Source organism: Orycteropus afer, unplaced genomic scaffold, assembly GCF_000298275.1.
Source record: "Orycteropus afer afer isolate SDZICR_OR568_19922 unplaced genomic scaffold, OryAfe1.0 scaffold00018, whole genome shotgun sequence".
In the NCBI taxonomy this organism is placed as follows: Eukaryota; Metazoa; Chordata; class Mammalia; order Tubulidentata; family Orycteropodidae; genus Orycteropus; species Orycteropus afer.
Genome location: NW_006921605.1, coordinates 7,664,561 through 7,687,415, shown reverse-complemented (window position 1 = coordinate 7,687,415; position 22,855 = coordinate 7,664,561). Strand labels below are relative to the sequence as shown.

The 22,855-nt window shown below is 53.3% G+C and overlaps 1 protein-coding gene across 1 annotated transcript in view; it reads left to right on the top strand.

The window, feature by feature from the left end:
- Nucleotides 1–22,855, top strand: part of TMEM104 (transmembrane protein 104) — a 57,786-nt gene that overhangs the window by 18,242 nt on the left and 16,689 nt on the right. Inside the window, exon 7 of the mRNA XM_007959675.2 lies at nucleotides 21,046–21,139. Within this exon, the coding sequence (XP_007957866.2) occupies nucleotides 21,046–21,139 (94 nt within the window). The remainder of the gene's footprint in view (nucleotides 1–21,045; nucleotides 21,140–22,855) is intronic.

Here is a 22,855-nt window from a genome sequence, read left to right as displayed (position 1 = left end):
CCCCCTTTCCTAGGAGACCTGGATGAATATTTGCTGTCTGTCTCCCTCGCCCCCAGCCGCTCTGGGGGTTGGGCCCAAGCTCTCCCCTCCACCCCACCCCCGACTCAGTGAGAGGATGGTGGTTTTGTTTTTCGTGCAGCTTTCAGGGACATGGGCTCTGTCAGCTGGCATTAAGCCCACCATCCATCACACCCCATGTCCGGCTTCCATGTTGGCCAATACCTGACGTGCCAGCTTAGAGGACAGTGCTGGCTTCCTGGTGCCTTGTCACCATGCGTCCCCCAGTAAAGAGACCAGGCTATGGGACCCTGAGTGACAGGGTCTCTGAACAGTCCCCACCACCTCCTCCCTGAGAACAGCCTTGGAAGTGGAGGCGGGGTCTGTGGGGCTCTGTCCTAGTCTGCTGGGTGCAGGGACTTTCATTCCAACTCAAGCCAGGCCCCTCCCCATGCTGCCAGTGTGATGGTCCTTCTGCCCCTCGAGTTAGAATGTCCCAGATTTCTCTGTCTCCGTCTGCACCACCTGGAAAGTAACAAGTTCACCTTGCAAATGCCACCCGCCCAGAGCAGGCCGATTTTAACACGGGCACGTAGAAAAATGACATTGGACCCCATTCATCCCACCCCCACCCCACCCAGGGAACTAGAATGAAATGGGAACTGTATCTTGTGTGGGACATAACCTTGTCCCACCCCCCCCAGCACACTGAACCCCATTATGTGAAAACCCAAACTCATGAAACAGGGAGAGTGAGCCCTCACTGCACGGAGGCACTGGCTTCAGGACCTCTCAGCACCTCGTTCCCTGTGTGTCTAAAACGTGAGTCTGTGGGAATGAAGCTTTTATGCACAGGACTATCCTCACATGCAAAGAAGCAGACACCCAAAGGCCCGTTCACAGTGCTAGAGAAACGGGCAGGAGGGGTCCAGTGGACATCACAGGCAGCCCACTTACAGAACAGCAGGGCGAGCTTCCCAGAGCTAGTCCATACAGACCCACAGCTCATGCAAGGCTCAGACCAACTCGGTTTGGGAAGCTTCCAAACGGGTCTCCGTGGGACGCGCTCACCCCGCTGGGGACCTGCTGCCTGTGCTTTTTCAGGACCAGTGTGCACACACTTCACACTGATCCCAGGTGGCCCTGGGCGGGAAGCTGTGGCCTCCCCACTGCGTGAGTGGCCTACTCCGGGATGCAAAGCCAGAGCTCCTCACTCCCCACCTTCCATGGCTGGTCCTGGCCACAGACCTGGGCGTGTTTCCACGTTCTTTCCCGTCGGAAGCTCTCAAAATTGGGCAGCCCATGCCAGCTTCATGCTCGACTCCCCCTCTGGGCAGAGGATGGAGAATGAGCCAGCAGTACTGCAGAAGAAAGGCTTGCCAGTCTGCTTCTGTTAAGATCACGGCCAGGAGAACCATGTGAAGCAGTCCTACTCTGCCCAGAGGGTCACCATGAGGGGAAAAAAAAGTAATCCGGTAACCTCCCAGTAGTTGTACGGTAACCTTGGCTGTTCTTGAATAGGCTGTGCTAACTGGGTGGAGCCAGAGACAGCAAACCATCTCTCTGCCCTGCTCACTGTTTTCCAAGTCCGTCCCTTGCCGCTCCCTCTGTGGTCCCCAGCACAGCGCTGCGGGGCTTCATGGGGCCGCGCTGCTCCTGCACGAGACTCCCTTTCTGTCCCAGGGATGTGTATTCTCTGCAGAGCCTGACATCTTCCTAAACGACGCCCCAGGGCCCTGTCAGTAATCGCTTAATTAAATAAAGCACTTGTTCTTCAAGGAGTAGCCGTGCCCCTCCGTATTGCTGGGTGCAGGTCGGTGAATAAAAATGTGTGTGTGCATATTCTCCCGGCTGCACTGTGGCTCTGAGGAGAAAGCAGCAGCCCGAGGACCCCAAAGGGTTTAAATGCCGCAGGGAGACTCAGGTATTAGGGCATTAGCAGAGTTGAGCAGTTAGAGTACATACTAATAAGACATCTGATTAATTAGCATGAGCTCGGGATGTCTTGCAGGTTAGAATAGAGTAGGTACATGTTAGTAAGCCCATAGGTGCAGAAAGCGGACCTGCAGAGGGCGCTGCTGAGTCAAGAGGAAATGGTCACAGACCAGGGAACATTTCATTGGCTGGGGGATGAACTTGCCTTAGCGATCAGCTGAGACATTCTCTGAAGACCTGAACCGGAATGTGGAGCCAGGTGTTGGGTGCTGGCCCTGGATGGGACATCCCAGCCCCTCCTCACTGACGCAGAAGGCTGAGTTTCACCTGACAGATGTGTAACCGGTCTCTAGGAAGACTTCCCAGCTGTTGCCCATCCCCCAGATACAAGGCAAGAGCCTCAACTCTGTTTCTCAGAGTTTGGCTCCGGGACTGTTGGCTTGGGAATACCCTTCGGCATTTGTTAAAAAACGCAGATTCCTGGGTCCCACTGCGGACCTAATGTAGCAGAGTCAAAGGCCTCGAATCCCAGGGATCTGCCTGTCCTGCCAGCTCTGGATTATTCCTGCGGACGCTCCCCTTTGAGAGATTTTGCCCACAGGCCTCCCACTGTGCATTGGTCCTGCTAGCCCCGCGGGTCCCAGGCAGAGGCCGCCCTGATGGATCTGCCTGCAAGGCACCGCTGTGGAGCAGGGTCAGGGGCTGCCATGTGTGTGTGCAGGGAGACTGTTCCAGGGAAAGGGCCAGCTCGCCACGGGTCACAGCCTGGCCTAACAAGTAGCATATAGCAGCAGATGCCTCGAGCAGCAGAGAGGGGCAGCTTTGTGCCTGCCGGAGCCTGTTGCCAAGCTGAGTGTGCATGGGGGTGAGGCTGCAGCAGCCGCCCCGCAGGGGCTGCCTTGTTCCTGAGGCCAACAGGTACCCCCTGTTGCCCAGTGCTTTTGGCTTTCCCTTCCGATTCCCAGGAAGCTGCTGGGCCCAGGGAGCCAGCAGGGGGCTGGTTAGCGTGGCTCCTGGTCCTCAGGCGACAGTGCTCGTTAATCAGCGTGCTGAGTGAGGAGCCAGGCTCCCTCCTTCTCCCCCTCCAAGGTTACTCAGTGCCTGGAAGACTCCTGCTCAGGCCCGGCCTATTTTGAGGTTGCACGTCAGCAGGGAAGGGGCGGAGCTAGCTCGAAGGTTCCTCCACAGGCCCCTGTGTTCTGGCACCTGACTTCCTCCCCTGCCTGCCCTGAGCTCTAGGCCAGTGCCTTCCCACCACCCTTTGCTCTCCAGTGCAAAGGTGGGCAGGGAGCGTGGGATGGGGCAGGGAAGACGCGGAAGATCTGAGCAGTCACCTGGCCCCCTCCTTGAGTGTTGCACAAACACCGGTCACCAAGGAGCTGCCGTCAGAGATGTTCTGCTGGGGCAGGAGAGTGGGGGGCACAGCTCCAAGCCCCAAAAGCAGTCAGATTCGAGCCAAATACTGAGCCTGGAGAGCCTGCAGGTCCTGAGGCCACAGGCATGCCTATCGCCTGGCCCTGAATGGGTCAGAGTTGTTTCATTGCTACAGTCAGTGGTTGGGAATGTGGGGTCTTTCCCAGGGGGCTCAGTTGATGGCGCAGAGGGCCCCTGCCTCCAACCCACCTGTTCCTCTCAGTCTTCTTCAGACCTGTAAGGACTGAGGTCAGCTCAGTCCCCACCCCTCAGTCACCATCAGACAGACACGCACACACCAGCGCTCATTTCTCTTGATTGCTTGTGCTAGCTGTCTGGTTTAAGCCAGGGCCCAGCCTCTCCAGTCCCTGCCCTGGGGTTAAGGCTTCGGGGCCACTCATCTCGTCCTGCTGTCCAGCATGAAGGAGCCAGGACACAGAGCTGGTTTTGCTTCTCAGCGTGAAGGTTTCCATAGGTAGAGTGGGAGTCAGTGACCAAGGCCTGAGGTGCCCAGTACCAGTGGTCTTGGTGTTGGCATCTGGTAACATGGGCCGGAGGAGAGTGAGGAGGAGGGCAGGCCCGTGGCAGCATTCAGAGGCACTGCCCTACCCCAGACACCACAGGGCTCTTGGGAGCCTGTCCCAGGCACCGCTCTCCTCGTTGTAATCCCTGGATGGGCCCAGTGGAGTTTTCCGTCAGCTGTGGCTGTGATCAGAAAGGAAGGGAGCTTCCTGGGTGTGCCTTCAGCCACACCTACTGTTCTCTCTCAAAGGGTCATCGCCCTGGTACAGAGAAGATGGTGACGCCTGGGCGTCTGTGTACCTCTCCACACAGGAGGGGACTGCATGTCACACACCCCCACTCCCCCGCCCCAGTCCAGGCCCTCACCTCATAGTAAAGCATTGCCTAGGGCTGTGAAGGTTGTCTGTTACTTCAGGCCTTCAAATACCATGCTAGGTAAGTCCAACCCTATTTCCCTACTTAAAATCTGTTAGATGCACCTCTTGTCCACTAGGCAAAATGACATGGTCTGCTGTGGCCTCTTTCTGGAACCCTCTCTCCCCTCAGTGGTCACAGTCCCCCAGAGACACCACACCCTTCCATAGCTCCATGCCCTTCACTCACCTTTCCCTAGCTTCAAAGTCCAACGAGTACCTGCTGCTTTCAGACTGATTGGGGCCTTTCCCAAGAGGTTCCCTATACCCCCCACCCATTCACCGAGCTTTTACAGTTACTCAGCCCTTGTAGGTGAGGACTGGGCTGTATTCTCTTACCATCTGGAGCCAGCACGGTTCTCACAGGTGCCCCGTGAATTGTTTGAGTGGGTGGAGGCTGTGTTTTTGGGGGCTGCCCCAGGTCTGTGCCTGGCACTGGAGCACATCACCCCATCAGCCCCTTGGCCTACTGGCGGCCACTGCTCCAGCCACACACACTCCATGGAGAGCTGGTCCCTCCTTTCCCAGGTACACAGGCCAGCCCCTGCTTGTCATTGCCACCACAGAGACTACCCCTCAGCAGGGCTTGTGGGGCACCCTGTCTTTTATGGGGCTGAAGCTGGAGGGTATCAACTAGAAGCTGCCCAAGTGTCATGAAGCCATGGGTGCTCACAGCTTTCTGTACCCCCACCTCATTGGCACCTGAAACATGAGCAGGATAATGTGGAAACAGGTACCAGTGCAGGCTCAGGTCTGTCTCCACGCAGAGCCACCAGCTTCCCCCATCACCCGCCCTCGCCCCAGTCTCCCTTGGACACGCAGTCTCTGTCCCACCCTTGTTGGCACGTCTTTAAAGCCTCTTGGTACTTTGCCCCGCTCGCGGGAGGGCTGGGGTTCTCGCTCACTTGCGAAAGTGCTGGGGCTCTCGCTCGCTCACGCTCTCGCACGTGCACACTTGTACAGAGCCAAGCTGTCTGTAAACCCCGATGGCTTCTGATCATTGAGTGACTGTGTGAGTTTCCATAATATTTATCTTTTCCCCCCAGACCACAAGGGCTGCAGCTCTGGCATCAAGTCCTTGGCACTCTGCCCACTACCGGGTACCATCTGGCTTTTCAGCCGAGAAAGAGGCAGCACAGGCACACAGGTCCGTCCTCCAATGAGAGGGCAAGGGAGACGGCAGCCATGCCAGGCTAGCACCGTTGGGCCAGCCCAGCCTTCACCTCCCCGAGGGGGCCAGCCACCAAGGGGGCTGCAGGAGGCGAGAGAGGAGAGGACTCGGGCGGCATGAGCAAGGAAGGAGGTTAGGTGCCCTAAAGAGGCTTTAGCCACAGACAACCTGGATTCTTACCTCAGCTGCATCTAAGTAATTGTGAGATCGTGGGCAAGATTATTAGTCCCTCTCAACCTCAAACTGAAAAAAAAAAAAAAAAAAAAACCTCACTGCCATCAAGTCGATTCTAACTCATGGCAACCCTCTTTGGATTTCTGAGGCAGTACATCTTTACAGAAATAGATTGCCCAGTCTTCCTTACGTGGAGTGGCTGGTGGGCTTGAACCACCAGCCTTCTGGTTAGCAGTCAGATGGTTTCGGCACTACACCACCAGGGCTCCTCTCAACCTCAGGTTTCCTCAAATGGAGATAATAACCAGATCACGGGGTGTTAGGATTAAAGAGATCTCAGATGGGAATCTCCTGTCATGGCCAGGCAACAGAACGTGCTCGTTAGCCTCGGTTCACTTGCCTGGTCTCTGAGTCATGTCCCTGCCCCAAGGCCAAGCCTGCTCTGGAATGATGGGTGCCAGTCTTGCAGGGCCTTCAGGAAGCTCTGGGAGAAGCTCTTCCTGTCAGCAGCATCCCCTCAGAGACACCCCCCAAACCTTCTACTAGGGGTTGGAGACGATGTTTAGGGTGTTACCTGTGTTGGACGTGATGGTGGACATGACTGGCCGAGCTCCTTGGTGAGAGCACTGGAAGGGCAGGTTCTTCCAGGTGGTGCAGGCAGGCCCCCCACTTGTACTGAGTGGCACCCGGTTCCATGGGGGGGTGACATTCTGCTCCCTCCCAGGGAGCTGCTTCTGCCCCATGTTTAGGGGTGAGTTCAGCAGCCAGGCTCCAGGTGAGACATCACACGGTGTGAACTGAGTTATGGGGTGAACTGCCGGGCCTCGTGGTTTTTCCACCTGTGGGCTGGGGAAAAGACAGGCTCATTTTGAGTCTCCCGGAGCCCCCTAAAGAGAGGTTACACACCTCAGGTCCCTAGCTGGAGTTCAGTGTCTCCTCCAAGGAGGGGCAGGGATGATCAGATGAGGTGTCAGGGAAAGGAAGCTATTGTGGTTCCTTCCTGGGTCAGCCCTGCTTGAGTTGCATTAAAAAAAAATGAAAGCACAGGGAGACTAGAGTACCGGAAATGGAACAGCCAGAGCACGGGTCAAATGAAGGTCGACCCAGTGTGAGAAACATAAGTCATGTCGCTGAAAAATTTGTGTGGAATCTGTCAAGTGGTGACCTAATTTGCTGTGTAAAGTTTCACCAAAAACACAATAGTATGTGTATTTTTAAAAAAACAGGAAAAGTTAGCTGAGGGTGTATGGAAGGGGCCTGGGGAGGTTTTCAGCTGTCAAACACTCAGGCAGCTTTGCAGTTGGTGTGTTTGGGGAGTAGCAAGAGTGAGCCAAGCTCTGCCTTCTGAGAGCCTCCAGCCTCCTTGCTGACAGGGCTGAGTCTCTGGAGGAGGCCGAGCGGCGCAGCCCAGGTCCTCACAGTTGCAGAGACGTGCCCTGTGTCCTGGCCTGTGTCCACTGTCCCCTCCGCACCCAGCCTTCTCAGGATGGCACGGACAAGTCCGGGAAGCTGCCATCCACCCAGCTGGCCCCAGAGCTGCTGTGTGCTGACAGTCTTATGCAATGCCCACTCGCTTAGCACTGCCTGGAGGCCTTCACAGCTTCCTCTGGGCTGTGGCCCAGCCCCGCCTTAGCACACACTCTCCCTCGGCCCTGACGTCAGAGTCGACCCCACTAGAAAGCAGGCTGGTCTGTCCTGTACCTTGTGTTTCACATCCCTGTTGCCAGCTGGACTATGTTCTAGAACTGACCACAAGCCAAGTAGCATGTCCTGGCTTTGCAGTGGAGAGGCTTACTCTGGCCTGGGCATAAAGCCAGTCATGGGCAGGTCCTGCGGCCTCTGGTGGCAGGCCTGGTGCAGGTTCTGTTCCCTAACAGCCCCCACTCGATTGGACTGGCGAGGCCACGGTACCCGTGTGTTGGATGCATAGTGTTTTCACTGGAGTCTCAGCCCAGCCTGTGCAGTGGACTCTAGCTGTCCGGCTATGCCAAGAATTCCACGCTCGTCTCAGTTAACTGGAGGTAGGGCAGGCCTCTCACTTCTGGTCAGGTCTCCTGAGCCAAGGGTGGGATCATTAGACCCTTGGTGCATGGGGTTAAGGAGCCTGGTGATGCAGCGGTTAAGCCCTCAGCTGCTAGTGGAAGGTCGGCGTTTAGACCCACCGCCCTCTGCAGGAGAAGGACAGGGCAGTTCTACTGTGCCCTGTAGGGTTACTGTGAGTAGGAGTTGGGGGCAACAGGTTTGCATGGGGTTGACTTCTCTGTTCTGTAGCTTAGCAGCCACTTCAGAAAATTCCCTGCTGGAGTCTCTACTTTGGTTTAGTGTCTTCTGGGTGGTGCCTTTTGAAGGAAGCCGTGTATGTGGCCTGCCTGTGGCTGCTCACTGACGGCGGGCCGATTTGTTTGGCACGGGCCAACTTGGTTTTCTACTGAAGGATGTCGTGAGAGTAGCTGGGTTGATTTGCAGAGTTGACATCTGATCCTCAAACACACACAGTTTTAGAATTTTCTAGGTATCCGCAGAATGTTGATCCATTCAGCAGGCATGTCCCAAGTCCTCCAGGTGAGGGGGTTGGGCATGTGGGTGGGCGGATCCAGGGATGATAGGACAAGGTAACCAGCTTCAGGCAGCCGGTCTGGGGAGGCGTTGGCAGACCCTAAGCATTGAGAAGGAATGGGTAAGTGCCCAGGAAGAGGTACTCCAGCATCTGTCTGTCTTTGTTACTCATTCTCCACCAAGTGAAGGATGCCTGAGGGATCAGGGGTGAACTGACGGATAGCCAGGGCCCATGCTCTTCTCAGGTACCCCTTTCCTCCTGCAGGGGTCGGAGAGCAGCATCTCCATCATGGTTGGGCTGTGTCTGCAGCCTGCCCATCAGTCCTGGCACAAGTCCCCTCTCCTACAGCAAGGCTCCCCTGTCCCCTCGTTACCCAGTCGCTGGGGTATCCCATCAGAAGATGGCTGCTGATCTTCTGCCTGTGGAAAACGTTGCTGCTTCCAAACCTCTTTCTTACACGTTTCACGTGAAGACGCCATGCTCCTGCAGAGTGCAGCCGGCCTCCCCCAGGTGGCGTGATGCATCCCGTCACAGTTTGGCAGACGAGCCGGGCTGTGATGATTGGTTGGATTGTATGTACACGTGTGCGACTGCCCTGTGTCCACCAGAGCACCGTTCTCCTGTCTCCCGCTCTGTGTCTCTGTCTCTGAACCATTTGCATCAGATGAACTTGAACTCGCCTGTGGAGCATCTTGGACCATTACTGAGTTGGTTGGAGGTGTTGTTGCTGGCCGCTGCTGAGTTGATCCCATCTAGTGACCCCGTGTGTCAGAGTAGAGCTGCCCCGTAGGGTTTCCTAGGCTGTCACCTTTACAGGAACAGAGCACCAGGTCTTTCTCCTGCAGAGCCCCTGGGTGTCCTCAGACTGCCAAACTTTCCGTCAGCAGCCAGGGGCTCAACGCTTGCACTTTGGGGCTCTTTGGGTAGAGGTAAGCCCCATTGCTGTTGAGTCGATCCAGCTCATAGCAGCCCTACAGAACAGAGTAGAACTTCCAAAGGTTCCGAGGCTGTAATCTTTAAGGAAGAAGACAGGCCCATCTTTCTTCCCTGAAGCAGCTGGTAGATTCAAACTCTAACCTTTTGGTCAGCAGCCGAGTGGTTAACCACCGCACCACTGAGCCTCCTGGGGTGGAGGAAATGGAAATCAAATGTGAAGAGCATTGGCCCAGCAGGCTTTGGGCAGAGGGCCCTGCTTGGTTCAGGAGGCCCCCGTTCCCCCACTTGGGGTGTTTGAGGACGTGTAGGGTGTGATGACATAGCCGAGTGCTGAGACATATTGAGGTCAGGCGGGCAGGGCTGACCTTTACTGGACAGCTCCATCACCTCTGTGCGCACCACTGTGCTTTGAGGAGTTTCAAGGCCCAACAGGGTCTCACCGTCTGTAAGGCCGCCAGCCCCTGCTTCTCGTGTGACTCCATCATTGTCCCATGCTGCCTCAAACTCACCTCCTTCTGGTGGCTGAATCCCCAGACGCTGCAATTCCAGTTAGAAAAATGAAAGATCTCAGCGCACAACGTGCACAGCCACTTGAGAAGTAAAAACAGATGCTTGAGCGTGCCCTTCACTGTGCTGCCAAGGGCACGAAATGTCACTTCCCGTTTAGGGGTGGTTCATGCTGGGCTTCCATTAACCCCAGTTAACTCTTCACCCCGGCTCAGCAGGAGCAGCCCTAGACTCTGGACCTTAGCTTTCTTTTTCTCTTGAAATACCGTGCAGGCTCATCCAGAGAGCTCCGCCGTGCGGCAGGCAGCGTGCCACCGTCTCCACCTGAGCTGGCTCCCCTGGCCCTGCGGGCGGAGCCTGGGCACCCCCACACGCACCGTTTGTTGAAAGTTTGCTTTACGCCACCTCACCTTTACCAAAGACCTACTTGGGTTCGCTAACTGGAAGGAGTTCAGATTTTCCCTTTTATGAGAAGGAAAGGCAAGCAAAACTACCACCCAGCATTTGTTTTGAAGCGACCCCTTAAAGAGGCAGCACACACCCCGAGCAGTGAGAGTGGCACCCCCTAGCTCCTTCCCTGGAGACTACGGTCATTGTGTCAGCATCAAGCCGCCACAGCTTTGAGCTGTGTCTGTGAACACTGTGTTGTTGTGTGGTGCCTTTGAGTTGGCTCCAACTCATAGTGACCCTGTGTACAACAGAACAAAATCCTGCCTGGCCCTGTCCCAGCCTCACCATCCTTGCTACACCCGAGCCCATTGTTGCAGCCACTGTGTCAGTCCATCTTATTGAGGGTCTTCCCCTTTTTCACTGACCCTCCACTTTGCCAAGCATGACATCCTTCTCCAGGGAATGGGCCCTCTGACAACATGACCAAAGTAGTGAGATGCAGTCTGGCCATTCTTGCTTCTAGCATTCAGCTGCACTTCCTCCAGGACAGACCTGTTTGTTTTTCTGGCAGTCCGTGGTACCCAGTATTCTCCACCAACACCACAACTCACAAGCATCATCTCTTCTTTGGTCTTCCTCATTTCATTGTCCAACTTTCACACACGTATGAGGTGATTGAAAAATAGTTCAGCTTGAGTTAGGTGCACCTTAGTCTTCAAAGTGACCTTGCTCTTCAGCACTTACAAAGAAGTCTTTTGCAGCACATTTGCCCAGTGCAATACAATGTCTGATTTCTTGACTGCTGCTTCCATTGGTGTTGATTGTGGATCCAAGTAAAATGAAGTCTCTGGCTACTTCAATCTTTTCTCTAATTATGATGATGATGTTTATAAGTCCAGTTGTGAGGGTTTTTGTTTCCTTTATGTTACGGTGTAATCCATACTGAAGACCATAGTCTTTGATCTTCATCAGTAAGTACTTCAAGTCATCTTCATTTTCAGCAAACAAGGTTGTGTCATCTGCGTGTCACAGGTTGTTAATGAGTCTTCTTCCAATTCTTTATATAGTCCAGCTTCTTGGATTCTTTGCTCAGCGTACAAATTGAATAAGTATGGTGAAAGGATACAACCCTGACACACATATTTCCTGATTTAAAACCGTGCAGTATCCTCTTGTTCTATTCAAACAGCAGCTTCTGGGTCTACATACAGGTTCCTCATGAGTGTATGAAGTCATCTAGAATTCCCATTCTTTGCCATGTTGTCCATAATTTGTTATGATCCACACAGCAGAATGCCTTTGCATAGTTAACAAAACACAGGTAAACATCTTTCTGGTATTTTTTGCCTTCAGCCAAGATCCATCTGACATCAGCAATGACTTCTCTCGTTCCATACCTTCTTCTGAATCCATCTTGGATGTCCAGAAGTTCCCTGTCATTATACAGCTGTAACATATATTTTAATGATCTTCAGCAAAACTTTACTTGCATGTGGTATTAATGATATTGTTTAAGAATTTCCACATTCTGTTGGATCACCTTTCTTTGGAATGGGCACAAATATCAAATCTCTTCCAGTCAGTCGGCCAGGTAGATGTCTTCCAAATTTTTTAGCATAAACAAGTAGGCACCTCCAGTGATGCATCCATTTGTTGAAACACCTCAGTGGGTATTCCATCAATTCCTGGGGCATTGTTTTTATCCAGTTCCTTCAATGCAGCTTGGCCTTCTTCCTTCAATACCATCGGTTCTTGATCATATGCTACTTCCTGGAATAGTTGAACATCAACCAATTTTTTTTGGTACAGTAACTCTGTGTATTCCTTCTATCTTTTGATGCTAACTGCATCATTCAATATTTTGCTCCGAGACTTCTTCAGTATTGCAACTGAAAGCTTGAATTTTTTCTGCAGTTCTTTCAGCTTGAGAAATGCTGAGCATGTTCTTCCCTTTTGGTTTTCTGATTCCAGGTCTTTGCACATTTCACTGTAATACTTTACTTTCTTGTCTTGATCCACCCTTTGAAATCTGTTCAGCTCTTTTGTTTCATCATTTCTTCCATTTGCTTTAGCTACTCTGTGTTCAAGAGCAAGATTCAGAGTCTCTTCTGACATCCATTTTGGTCTTTTTTTTCCTTTCCTGTCTTTTTTAATGACCATTTATTAATGTATGATGTTCTTGATATCAGCCCACAACTCTTCTGGTCTTCAGTCACCGGTGTTTGACGTGTCAAATTTGTTCTTCAGATGTTCTCTTAATTAAGGTGGGATATAATCAAGGTCATATTTTGACTCTCATGGGCTCATTTTAACTTTCTTCAACTTGAACTTGCATATGAGCAGTTGATGGTCTGCTCCACAGGCAACGCCTGGCCTGGTTTGACTGACCATCACCGCTTTCCACCAATGTCACCGATCTGATTCCTGTGTTTCCCATCTGGTGAGGTCCACAAGTACAGCTGCTGTTTGTGTTGCTGAAAAAAGTATTTGCAATGAAGAAGTTGTTGGTCTTGCAAAATTCTGTCATGCAACCTGCAGTGTCATTTCTATTACCAAGGCCATATTTTCCAACTACTGGTGATTCTTCTTTGTTTTCAACTTTCACATTCCAATCACCAGTAATAATCAATGCATCTTGATTGCATGTTTGGTTGATTTTAGACTACAGAAGTTGGTAAAAATCTACAATTTCTTCATTTTTAGCTTTAGTGGTTGGTGGGTAAATTTGAATAATAGTAGTGTTAAGTGGTCTTCCTTGTAAGCATATGATATTGTCCTATCACTGGCAGAATTATACTTCAGGATAGATCTTGAAGCCATCTTTCTGGTAATGAATGCCACACCATTCCTCTTCAGTTTTTCATTCCCAGCATAGTAGATCTTATGATTGTCTGATTCAAAATGGCCAATGCTAGTCCATTTCAGCTCACAAATGCCTAGGATATTGATCTTTCTGCATTCATTTTTGACAACTTCTAGTTTTCCTTCATACATTCCATGTTCTGATTATTAATGGATGTTTACAGCTCTTTCTTCTCATTTTGAGTCATGCCCCGTCAGCAAATGAAGGTCCTGAAAGCTTTACTCCACCCACATCATTGAGGTTGTCTCTGCTTCAAGGAGGCAGCTCTTCCCCAGTTGTATTTTGAGTGCCTTCCAACCTGAGGGGCTCATATATCAGACGATACTTCACTGCTATTCATAACGTTTTCACTGGCCAGTTCCTTGAGAAGTGGATGGCCCCATCCTTCTTCTGAGTCTATCTTTGTCTAGAAGCTCTGCTGAAACCTGTCCACCATGAGTGACCCCACTGGTATTTGAAATACTGGTGGCATATCCTCTAGCCTCATGGCAACATGCAAGCCACAACAGTATGACAAACTAGCAGACGAACAATGGGTGTATGCTGTTAGTAGTATTTTAGGTTTTATGTATTATTTGGTATGATTTGGTGGGTTATTTTTTGGATCTCAGAATGCTCAAATTTCATATATAAATGAATGATAATTGCTTCTTCACTTTACACCATTTCGGTTTACAAAAGGTTTCATAGGAATGCTTTATTTTTGGATAGCTGTGGCACCTGCATTCTCGAAGCAGCCACATAGATGTCAATGGTTTGGGGGAGATTCAGCAACCCAGCCCCATCCAGCACTCCCAGACTTGGGGCTTTATGAGAACTGCCCGTGTCACCCGCTAGAATCAGCAGGACTCACACCCCAGCCCTGGGGCCAAGAGGCTCTAAGTGGACCTGCTGGTCTTTTGTGTTGAGGCACCAGGAGCTAACAGGTGAGGTGAACAACACCAGTGGTGCCTGGAGTCCTGGCTCTTGGCAGCTCTGTCTCACTGCCTGTCAGACCCAAAAGCAAACCCAAAACCTTATTCTAAGAGGAAAAGAAAGGTCAGACACTCCAAGAACTGCTCAGCTAGTGATGTCACCAGCCATGACCCTTGCCTGTAGCAGCCAGCAGGACGAGAAATGACATCCCCTTTCAGTGCCAAGCTTCCTCTCTGCTCAAGGGTGAAGCCGTCTCTTTGCCTTTCACTGACCACTGCTTCCTTCCTTGGCATTTGTCTCATGGTCAAGTCACAGGCAGGGAGGGTCCCTCCCCTGGTTGCCCCATCTGTCCAAGGGTATGTCACCTGTTGCAAAAGGCGTTGGGCACACAGCTGTCTGCCATGCTTTGTCTTTTGACATGGAGTTGCTCAGAAGGCTCTGAGGGTGTTTCTCCTGAGTCGTGGCCACCACTTTAGCACTTGGGGTCCCTCCTGTCTTCACGTTCACTCCAGAAAGGCATCCCCTGTCTTCTTTGTTTTCTGAGGGGCTGAGGTGGGGCACAGGTCTTGGTGAATTTCAGCAAAGTGTAAGTGCATGTTGGAAACAACAGGCCACCCTACCTGTTCCCAGAAAGAAAAACAGTAACAACCAACAGGATTTGAATTTCAGTTTTGTTTCATAAGCAGAGAGCCAGTGGGTGGCAGGACGAGACTGGCTGGGATCTCCTGATTGTTGTCTCTAGAAGTAGGCATGGGAGAACCACTCCTTTGAGACTTTCTCCTTCCTTGGGTTTGAACACAGTTAAGGTTTCTTCTAAGACACCACCCTTCTGGGGGTTGAGGGGATTCACAGAGCAGTCCAGCCCGCTGGGCTCTGCTCCCCTTCCTCTGGAGGATCCCTGGGAGGTGTCGTGATGACGTGCAGCCGAGGACCCCGTGCCCTCCTCAGATACGCTCTCCTCCTCTGTTGGGGCTGAGAACCATTCGCCCCTGAAACTGAGGGAGACCTTGGGTTCTTGGGCGAGCGGAGCAGTGCTGCTTGGATCTGCGGTTCCCGAGTCAGGCGTGGAAATCCGTGACTGCTGGGGAAGGGCATTTGTTCACTGACAGTAACAACTTTCAGGCCACACAGGTATTCTCTCGCCCACCTGCATGCTGTCTGCTTTGCCGGCAGGAGGCGTTGGTAGAGGGTCCAAGGCAAGTTAGCACGTGGGGCTCCCCCACTCCCAGATGAGACCCTCCACCACGGCTTCCTCACCACACCTGTGCACTTTACAGACGGACTGGGCTGCACGTACCGAGGACACCATCGGTCCTTGGCCTCCGGCTGCTTGCAGTCTGCAGGGGGCTCAGGACCAACCCCTGAAGAAAGCAGCTCAACAACTACAAGGTGCAGTGAATGAGTCCTGGCTGTGCGCTTGGCAGGGCAGCCAGGGGCCCGCGGGGAGGATCAGTATGTGGGGAGGAAGCGTAGGAAGGTTGGGAGGGGATTTGTCTGCAGGCAGGACCAGTCAGAAGATGAAGGCCTGAGGGCAAGAATGAGCTTGGCGTGAGGGCCCAAGAGACGGACAGCCCGGCACAGGACACGGTGTGCAGGGTGAGCAAGAAAGGGGAAGCCAGGAGGATTCCACTCCCGACCCCCAGCTACCCTCTCGCCTGTCACTGAACCTCTCCAATGCCTCCGTTTCCTCTTCAACAAAATGAGGGCCTCATCTGTCTGATGACCTCCCTCGCAGATGGGCACAGTTGTTGAATGAAACCACGCGTGCTCCGTTCAGCTCCGTTCAGCGCAGCACTCTGTAAAATGCACCACTGGAATGGAGAGGTGGTCGGCAGACAGCTTTGCTTCCAAAGCAGCAGCTCGTGTTGGGCGTAGTGAGACAGTCCCACTGCCAGGAAGACAGACACCCAGTGGAGGTGGAATGTGAGAATCCACAGGCATGTGGCGGGACCCAGAGCTTTTGCAACTCAAACAGCTGCCTAATTCAGATTAGCACCAAATTAGAATTTGCCTTTTGCTTCTCTGAGCAGCCAGCGTGCAGAGAAACGTGGGCCCGGAGGAGACAGGTGTCGGGCTGTCTGACCCGCGTGCTCTGACGTTGGCCCTTGCATGCTTCTCGTGAGGCCAGATCAGCTGCGGTGCTGCGTGTCGTTAGCCTGAACGCAGAGGAGGGGGCCCAGCTGGCGCCAGCGGGCCTGGGCCCAGAGTGTCTGTGGTTGAGAACATAACACAGCAGAACACGGACCAGTTCAGCGGCTTCTGCCCGTACAGTTCAGGGACACTGATCACATCCTAGTCATCCCCCTGTTCTCACCCTCCCTCTCCACGTTTCCGTCCCTGCAGAACGTCAACTCGCTGTCCTTAAGGTTCACACCTAGTCCTCAAGTTGTCGGTTGAATCCCTAGAGGTAGATCTTAAAAGAGCCCAGTCTGGGCCCAAGTTCTTGACCGAAAGATCCCAGTCCTGTAAGTGCCACAATGTGTGCATCTGCCGCTCGGTGGCCGGGGACTAGCTGTTTGGCTGCTCTGAACCACTTCCGAGAGCAAAGTGGTGACTTCGGGGAGTGGCCAAGCCGTTGCCTGCTCACTCGTATACCGCGGGGTCTCAGCAAAGCCGCCGTCTAGTCCAGGGCTGTCTGCAGCCCCGCCCCAGAAGGCAGCGTCCACAAACGTCTGCCTGATGGTGGAGTGGTCAGAGAGTGCAGCGGGTTTGAATAACAGCCACCTGAAGTGAGCACGTCCCGGTGCCTGGAACTTGTGTACATCTCCTCCTAAGGTGAAAGAGTGGATGTGACCTTACATGGCAAAAGATTTGATTAAGTAAAGGATTTCGAGACAAGACGATTACCCGGGGTTCTCCCAGCGGGCCCTCCAGGCCATTGCAAGTGTCCTTAGAGAGGCAGAGGGAGAAGGAGTCAATCTGGACACAGAGACGGAGATGAGAGACATGCAGCCATAAGTCGAGGAGGGCCAGGGCAGCCAGCAAAAGCTGGACGAGGCGGGTTCCCTCCTGAGGCCTCCGGAGTGGCGCAGCCATGCCGGATTTCAGACGTCTGGTCTCCAGAACTGAGCGAGGTCTAAGCCTCTGAGTTTACAGTGATTTGTTACAGCAGCCCTGGGAAACTAACACAGAACGCAGAAGGCATCGGACATAGTACAAGTTTGGAGCCTGGCAGCTAGAGGCTGGCAGGGTGCGTCAGCGACCCAGGGAGCAAGCAGAGCAGAAGCAGCCCTGTGTGGAGCTTCGTGGATGTTCACTGTCAAGTCAGTTCCAGCTCAGGCTGACCCCGTGTACAGCAGACCCTGGCCCTGCACCACCTTCACAGTCGTCCGTCTGGTCAAGGTCATTGTTACAGCCACCGTGTATTTTGAGCACTTTCCAGCCTAGGGGGCCCATTTTCTAGCACCATATTGGACTGTATTCTGTTGTAACTACATGGTTTTTCACTGGCCAGCTTTTGGAAGCATTCTGCCAGGCCTTCCTTCCTGGTCTGTCTGTCTTTGGAAGTTGCACTGAACCTGTCCACCATGAATGACGCTGCTGGTATTTGAAATAGCCATAGCATAGCTTCCAGTATCACAGCATCCCAACACGCAAGCCACTGCAGTACAGCAGACTGACAGTGTTAGAGGTGTTAAATTCAGGGTGTCCCTGGTACCCTCTCAAGGAGGCATGGCCAAGGAGTCCCTGCGGGGCTTTGGGCACATGAGTGGCATTGTCTTCATCAGGACCTGGCAAGGTTGCCTGTGGGGCCTTGGTACCCATCCAAACGCAGTGCCCCAAGAAGACAGTGCTGTGAGCAGCCCCGTCTGCCTCCTGCCAGGTCTGCCCCGGGCTCCATTCCCAGTGACCAATTTGAAGATTTGGTTAGAAACCGAAGAGCTGTTTTTGTTTTGCTCTGAAGAAGTGCAGTGGCCGCAGCGGCTGGTGTGTCTGCGCGCTGTAATGAATTGGGCTGAAAGAGACCTTGAACGGAGACTGAGTTTGAGCTGATCCGTGGCATGTGGGGGTTGGAAGATGGCTCAGGAGCCAGTTAATTCATAACGTCATGTGGGCTAGACTGGAAGACCCAAGAGGATAGGTCGTCTCTGGGCTTTTTATTTCTTCCTTTGAAAAAAGGAAAACAAAAGCCCCCACCCGTGGCTGCTCGGCAGGGACAGCTCAGCCGCCCCTCCCCCGCCCGGGACTGTCTGGGGCTGTTCCTTCTCCTGCCTCCTCTTCCCTCCCGGCCGCCCAGCAGCCCCACGGTGGCCTGGCAGCCTGGGCATCACGGCCTCTGTCCTTCCCCACTCGGATGCCCGCTCCGGCTCGAACTCATTTTCAGAGGACACCTGTTCCTTAATTAGCCTCGGCTCGCAGCCTCTGTCTTCATCTGGGCTCCCACTCACGCACGAGCGCACATCCCCATGGCAGGAGGCTGTTTGGCCGTCTGTACATCTCTGCCTAAGCAGATCCCGAGCCTGCCGAGTGGTGAGGTTGGTCTGTGCTTCTGAGCATTGAAAAGGAAACGCATCCCAGCCGGCATCCAGCCATGGGTGCCACAGCTGTCAGCCAAGTCTTCATGAAGATCCTACTCAGAGGTAGACCTGCTGTCCCTAGAACTAGCTCTGTCAGTCCCAGGCAGGTATGCGCCTTATTCTGAACTTCTGTAGGTTCAAACTCCCCGTCACTCGTCAGCACCTGGCTTCTACTTCCTGGTTTACCTTCTGAGATGTAGCTGTGGGTGAGGGGAGGATGCCGCCAGTGGGCTGGGGCTCCGTGCTTTGAGATTTTCAGAATAGGACCTCATGGGCCATGTCACTGTTGCCATCGAGTCGAATCTGACTCATGGCAACTCGTGTGCAGAGCAGACCTACTCCATGGGCCCTTCAGGGCTGTGCCCGTTGCGAAGCGGATCACTAGGCCTGCCTTCCAAGCTCCCCCTGGGTGGCTTGAACCACCAACCTTTCAGCTAATGGTCGGGTACTTAATCTGTGCCACCCAGGTAGCCCTCAGTGTAGTAGGATCTTGATGAGCATCGGCCATGGAGAAGGAGGCAGTGTCCCCAGGGCACGGCCCCAGCTGCCGCAGCAGCAGCTTCTCTGCCTGCCTGTGGGTCAGCTCTGTGACACCCCCAGTCTTATGTAGTTGGACCTTACAAAAATTAGCCCTTCATCTTTCCAGAGGAGATCTGACCCCCAGTATAACCCACCCCAAGATTGCCAGCACCCACAGCCAGCCAGCCCCTGGAGGGTGGGGTCCACGCCACGCTTTCCACTAGAGGCCTCAAGGGCCAGCAGGGTGGCACGCTCGACCCCAGTGTCCAAGACTTGGGGTCAGGAGTCAGCTCCCAGCGGCGCAGTTACTGGGAGCATTTGTGGCAAGCAGCTTGTTTCTCCTTCCACGTGTCATCCCCTCTTCTATCCTTCAAAAGAGAAAGTCATCAGTGGAAAGTCGCCCTGAAGTGGTAATTTTCCTAAATGACTTGAGGATGGTGCTACATACAGACTCGCTGCAAGCGCCGGGGTTTCTGCCGCATCAGCCTCCCAGGCCCCTCCCCGGCCGAGCGGCCCGGCCGGCTGCCCCTTCTCTCACCAGGAGAGGCCTTCGGGTCACCCCTGGCCTGACGGAAACACTCGCCTTCCCCCCTTGTGAACAGAAGCCCCCAGCAGACCATGCCTCTTTCCAGAACTCCCCCAGCCCTGCTGACTGCCAAGAGGCCTCACCCACCCCAGCTAATTAGAGCCTTTTTCTCAGGCGACACTTTAGTCCCTGGCATCATCCATGCTCACAGTGATAATGGACTTGGATAAGAGGTCACAGCCTCTCCCACATCCTGCTCTCTGTGCCGAGGGGGCGGGGAGGACGGCTCAGCCTTCCTCTGGTGGAGCCCCCGCCCGCCTGTCACGGGGCCTGGCCGGGCCGCACAGCTGCGACACGTTCACCCAAATCACAGGACCGGGCGACTCCCCAAAGTGGGTCCTTCTGAGCCACGCGCCGGCTCCGGAGCCCGCTCCCCTGCATCTCTGGTGGGTGTCAGCGTGAACACAATAAAACGGCACTGTGTAAATGGTAATAAGGTCTGAACCCGTGTGCTGCTTCCGCGTGGCAGATTGGAAATGAGGCCATCATCTTAACTCCAGCAGGCAGCTTCTAATTCCTCTGTTCCCCAAGCAGCCAGTTTGGCACAGAGATCCTGTCCCTCCGCCGGCTCCTACCACTCCCCATGCCCTGCGTACCCCAATACTCTTTGCAGAGGGGTTCCCGTTTCCCACAGATCAGTTTTCTGAGAGAGAGTTTGGAAAACAGTAAACATTCCCTGTTCACCAGATTCCCCTGGACATGGTTGCTTTCCTTATCATTGACTGCCCTCGAGTCGGCCTCCGACTCCCAGTGACCCCATGCACAGCGGGGTCAGACGACGTGACCCGTAGGGTTTTCGTGGGCTGATTTCCAGAACTAGATCACCAGACCTTTCTTCCTGGTCTCTGTCAGTCTGGAAGCTCCCCTGAGATCTGTTTAGCATCACAGCCTCCACCGACAGGCACGTGGGGGCTGTGCATAAGGTGCATGGCCCGGAATTGAACCCAGGTCCTCTGCATGGAAGAATTCTGCCACTGAACCAGCACTGCCTCTGGTCCTTTTCTTCTCAGACAGGCTGTTTGCCTGAGTGACCTGCCTGAAGTCACTGCCTTTTGTCCTCTGGGCTTTACCCTCTCTGAGAAAGCTGGAACTGTAATGACATCCATAGGCCTTTTCTGTTGACCCTTTAATGGCCATGTGCTCCCCTGCCACCGTGCTCTGGCAGGGCTCCTGTGTCCCTGCTCTCCATGTCCTCTCTGTTCAGCTGGACAGTGAGGGATGGAGGCCTGGCAGGGGTCGCTTGTATCCTCATTCTCCTACCTGATCTGTGTGTGTGCCTAGCTCAGTGTTGGGTACAAAGACCCTCCTTGGGTGCTGAGAACAGAGTTGAGTGAGTGACACTCTGGGACAATGCCTGGGGCTCACTGGGAAAGCAAAACAGAACTGTCAAGTGCAGGGCAGGTCAGAGAAGCGTGGCTCTGAAGTCCTTGTTCCTCCCCTGGTCCTTGAGATGTGTGCGAGGTGATGCTGTTGGACCCTGGGGAGTCTCAGCCTGTCCGCGTGCACACCTGAGGCAGGTCTGAGCCTCAGAGGTGGGCAGGCCCAGGGAACAGCCCTGTTCTTCCCCGGGCAGACAACACGCCCGCACGCCCTGACCCCTGCCTTCCTCACTCTTGTCTCCATCACCCAGGCTGTCTTCACCCTCCTGCTTGGGCCCTTCACTTTCTTTGACGTCCAGAAGACCAAGTACCTGCAGATCCTGACCTCCCTCATGAGATGGATCGGTGAGTCTGAGAAGCGTCTGACTCTGTGCCCATTCTCCTCTGTTCTTTCCCTGGTTCGGCTGTGCCAGGGTCCCAGCCACAGCTGGAACATGGTGACAGGTCCCAATTGACTCCAGTCTGTCTGGTCCTGCTGCCTGTGCAAGCGACAAGGAGGAGACGGGGCCTCTGCCCACCTGTTTCTGTTGTTTATTTATGTCAATATGATTCCAGTTTGTACCATGCATACATGTTCACAGTACATTTTACTGACAGGCTTTATGATGGATGTGGTGGTATCACCCAGTATATTGTGACTCTTTTTCCTGTCTTTTACCACGCTAAAATACCTGCATAACAAAGGGCAAACGCAGCCAATGTTGTTGGGGAAATTGAGATGGAACTTTCTTTCCAGGAGGACTTCATTCTCCTTACAGCGCCTGGAGACAAAGGAGTATTTTCTTATATAGAGTGTCTTATATCACTTTCTATAGACAATGGGAGGAGCTCTGGTGGCTCAGTGGTTAAAGCATTTGGTTGCTAACCAAAAGGTCTGCAGTTCAAACCCACCAGCCACTCCACGGGAGAAAGATGAGGCAGTCTGCTTCCCTGAAGATTTAAGGTTTGGAAACCCTGTGGGGCAGTTTCTATCTGTCCTCTAGGGGCGCTGTGAGTCAGAATAGATTCAGTGGTTGTGGGTTTGGTTTGGACTTTTCTTCCATAAAGATGACAGCCTTGGAAACCCCACAGAGCAATTCCACTCTGTCCTCTAGGGGTGCTGTGAGTCAGAATAGACTCACTAGTCATGGGTGTGGTTTGGGCTTTGCTTTGGTAAAGATGACAGCCTTGGAAACCCCATGGGGCAGTTCCACTCTGTCCCCTAGGGGCACTGTGAGTTGGAATCGACTCCACGGCAGTGGGTTTATAGATGATGGAAACGTGTCACTCAGTTTAGACTTTGAACTTGCTTCTCCCCACCTACCTTGCCGTCCATTGAGTTATCTAGTTTATTTTTTCTGCTCTTTCTCTGCCATTTGCTTCCCCTTTGTACCCGGTCTCCTTGAGACATTCAGTTTCCTTGAACACTCCTACCTCTGCCCATGGAAGATGTTTTCTTCCTTTTCTTCTAGAGATCCTTTTTCTTGATTTTGAGTAGCCCTGTTAAATACATCACCCTCAGTTCCACATGAGGATTAGCCTTTAATGATCGGAAGATCAAATTCACGTGCTTGAAGAAAAACATTGACATGAACCCCTTTGCAGAGCTAGACTATCAAGAAACATAAGCCTTGGGCACAAAGTAGATATGGCTAACTTTTTTAAAAGGTAGGTTTTGGAGGCGGGAGGGCAAGGTAGAAGACAGAGGCGGCTGACACACGATTGAAGGGTCAGGGACCATCATCGAACCGCAGTCATTAGTTCAGGGCAGGTCATAAATGATCGTCTTTTGGTTCCAACGTCAGAACAGTGGCCCTTACTGACCATGAAATTTGCACGGCTACTGGACTCGTGGTTCCAGAAAAAAGCAAGTGCCGATTCACAGCACAGTGTTGAAAGGCAGATGCCAGCTAGCGTCAGAGCGGTGCATGCAGATGGCGTGTCTTCTGGAGCCCTGGAGGCCGCTAGGCTCATCCATCACACGGCCGGCACAGCCAGGCAGAAATGTCTGTGGAGAGCAGCAGAGCCAGCCGTCTGCCCACCTTCAGACAGGTGGGAAAATTTAGTACCAAAAAAAGGTAA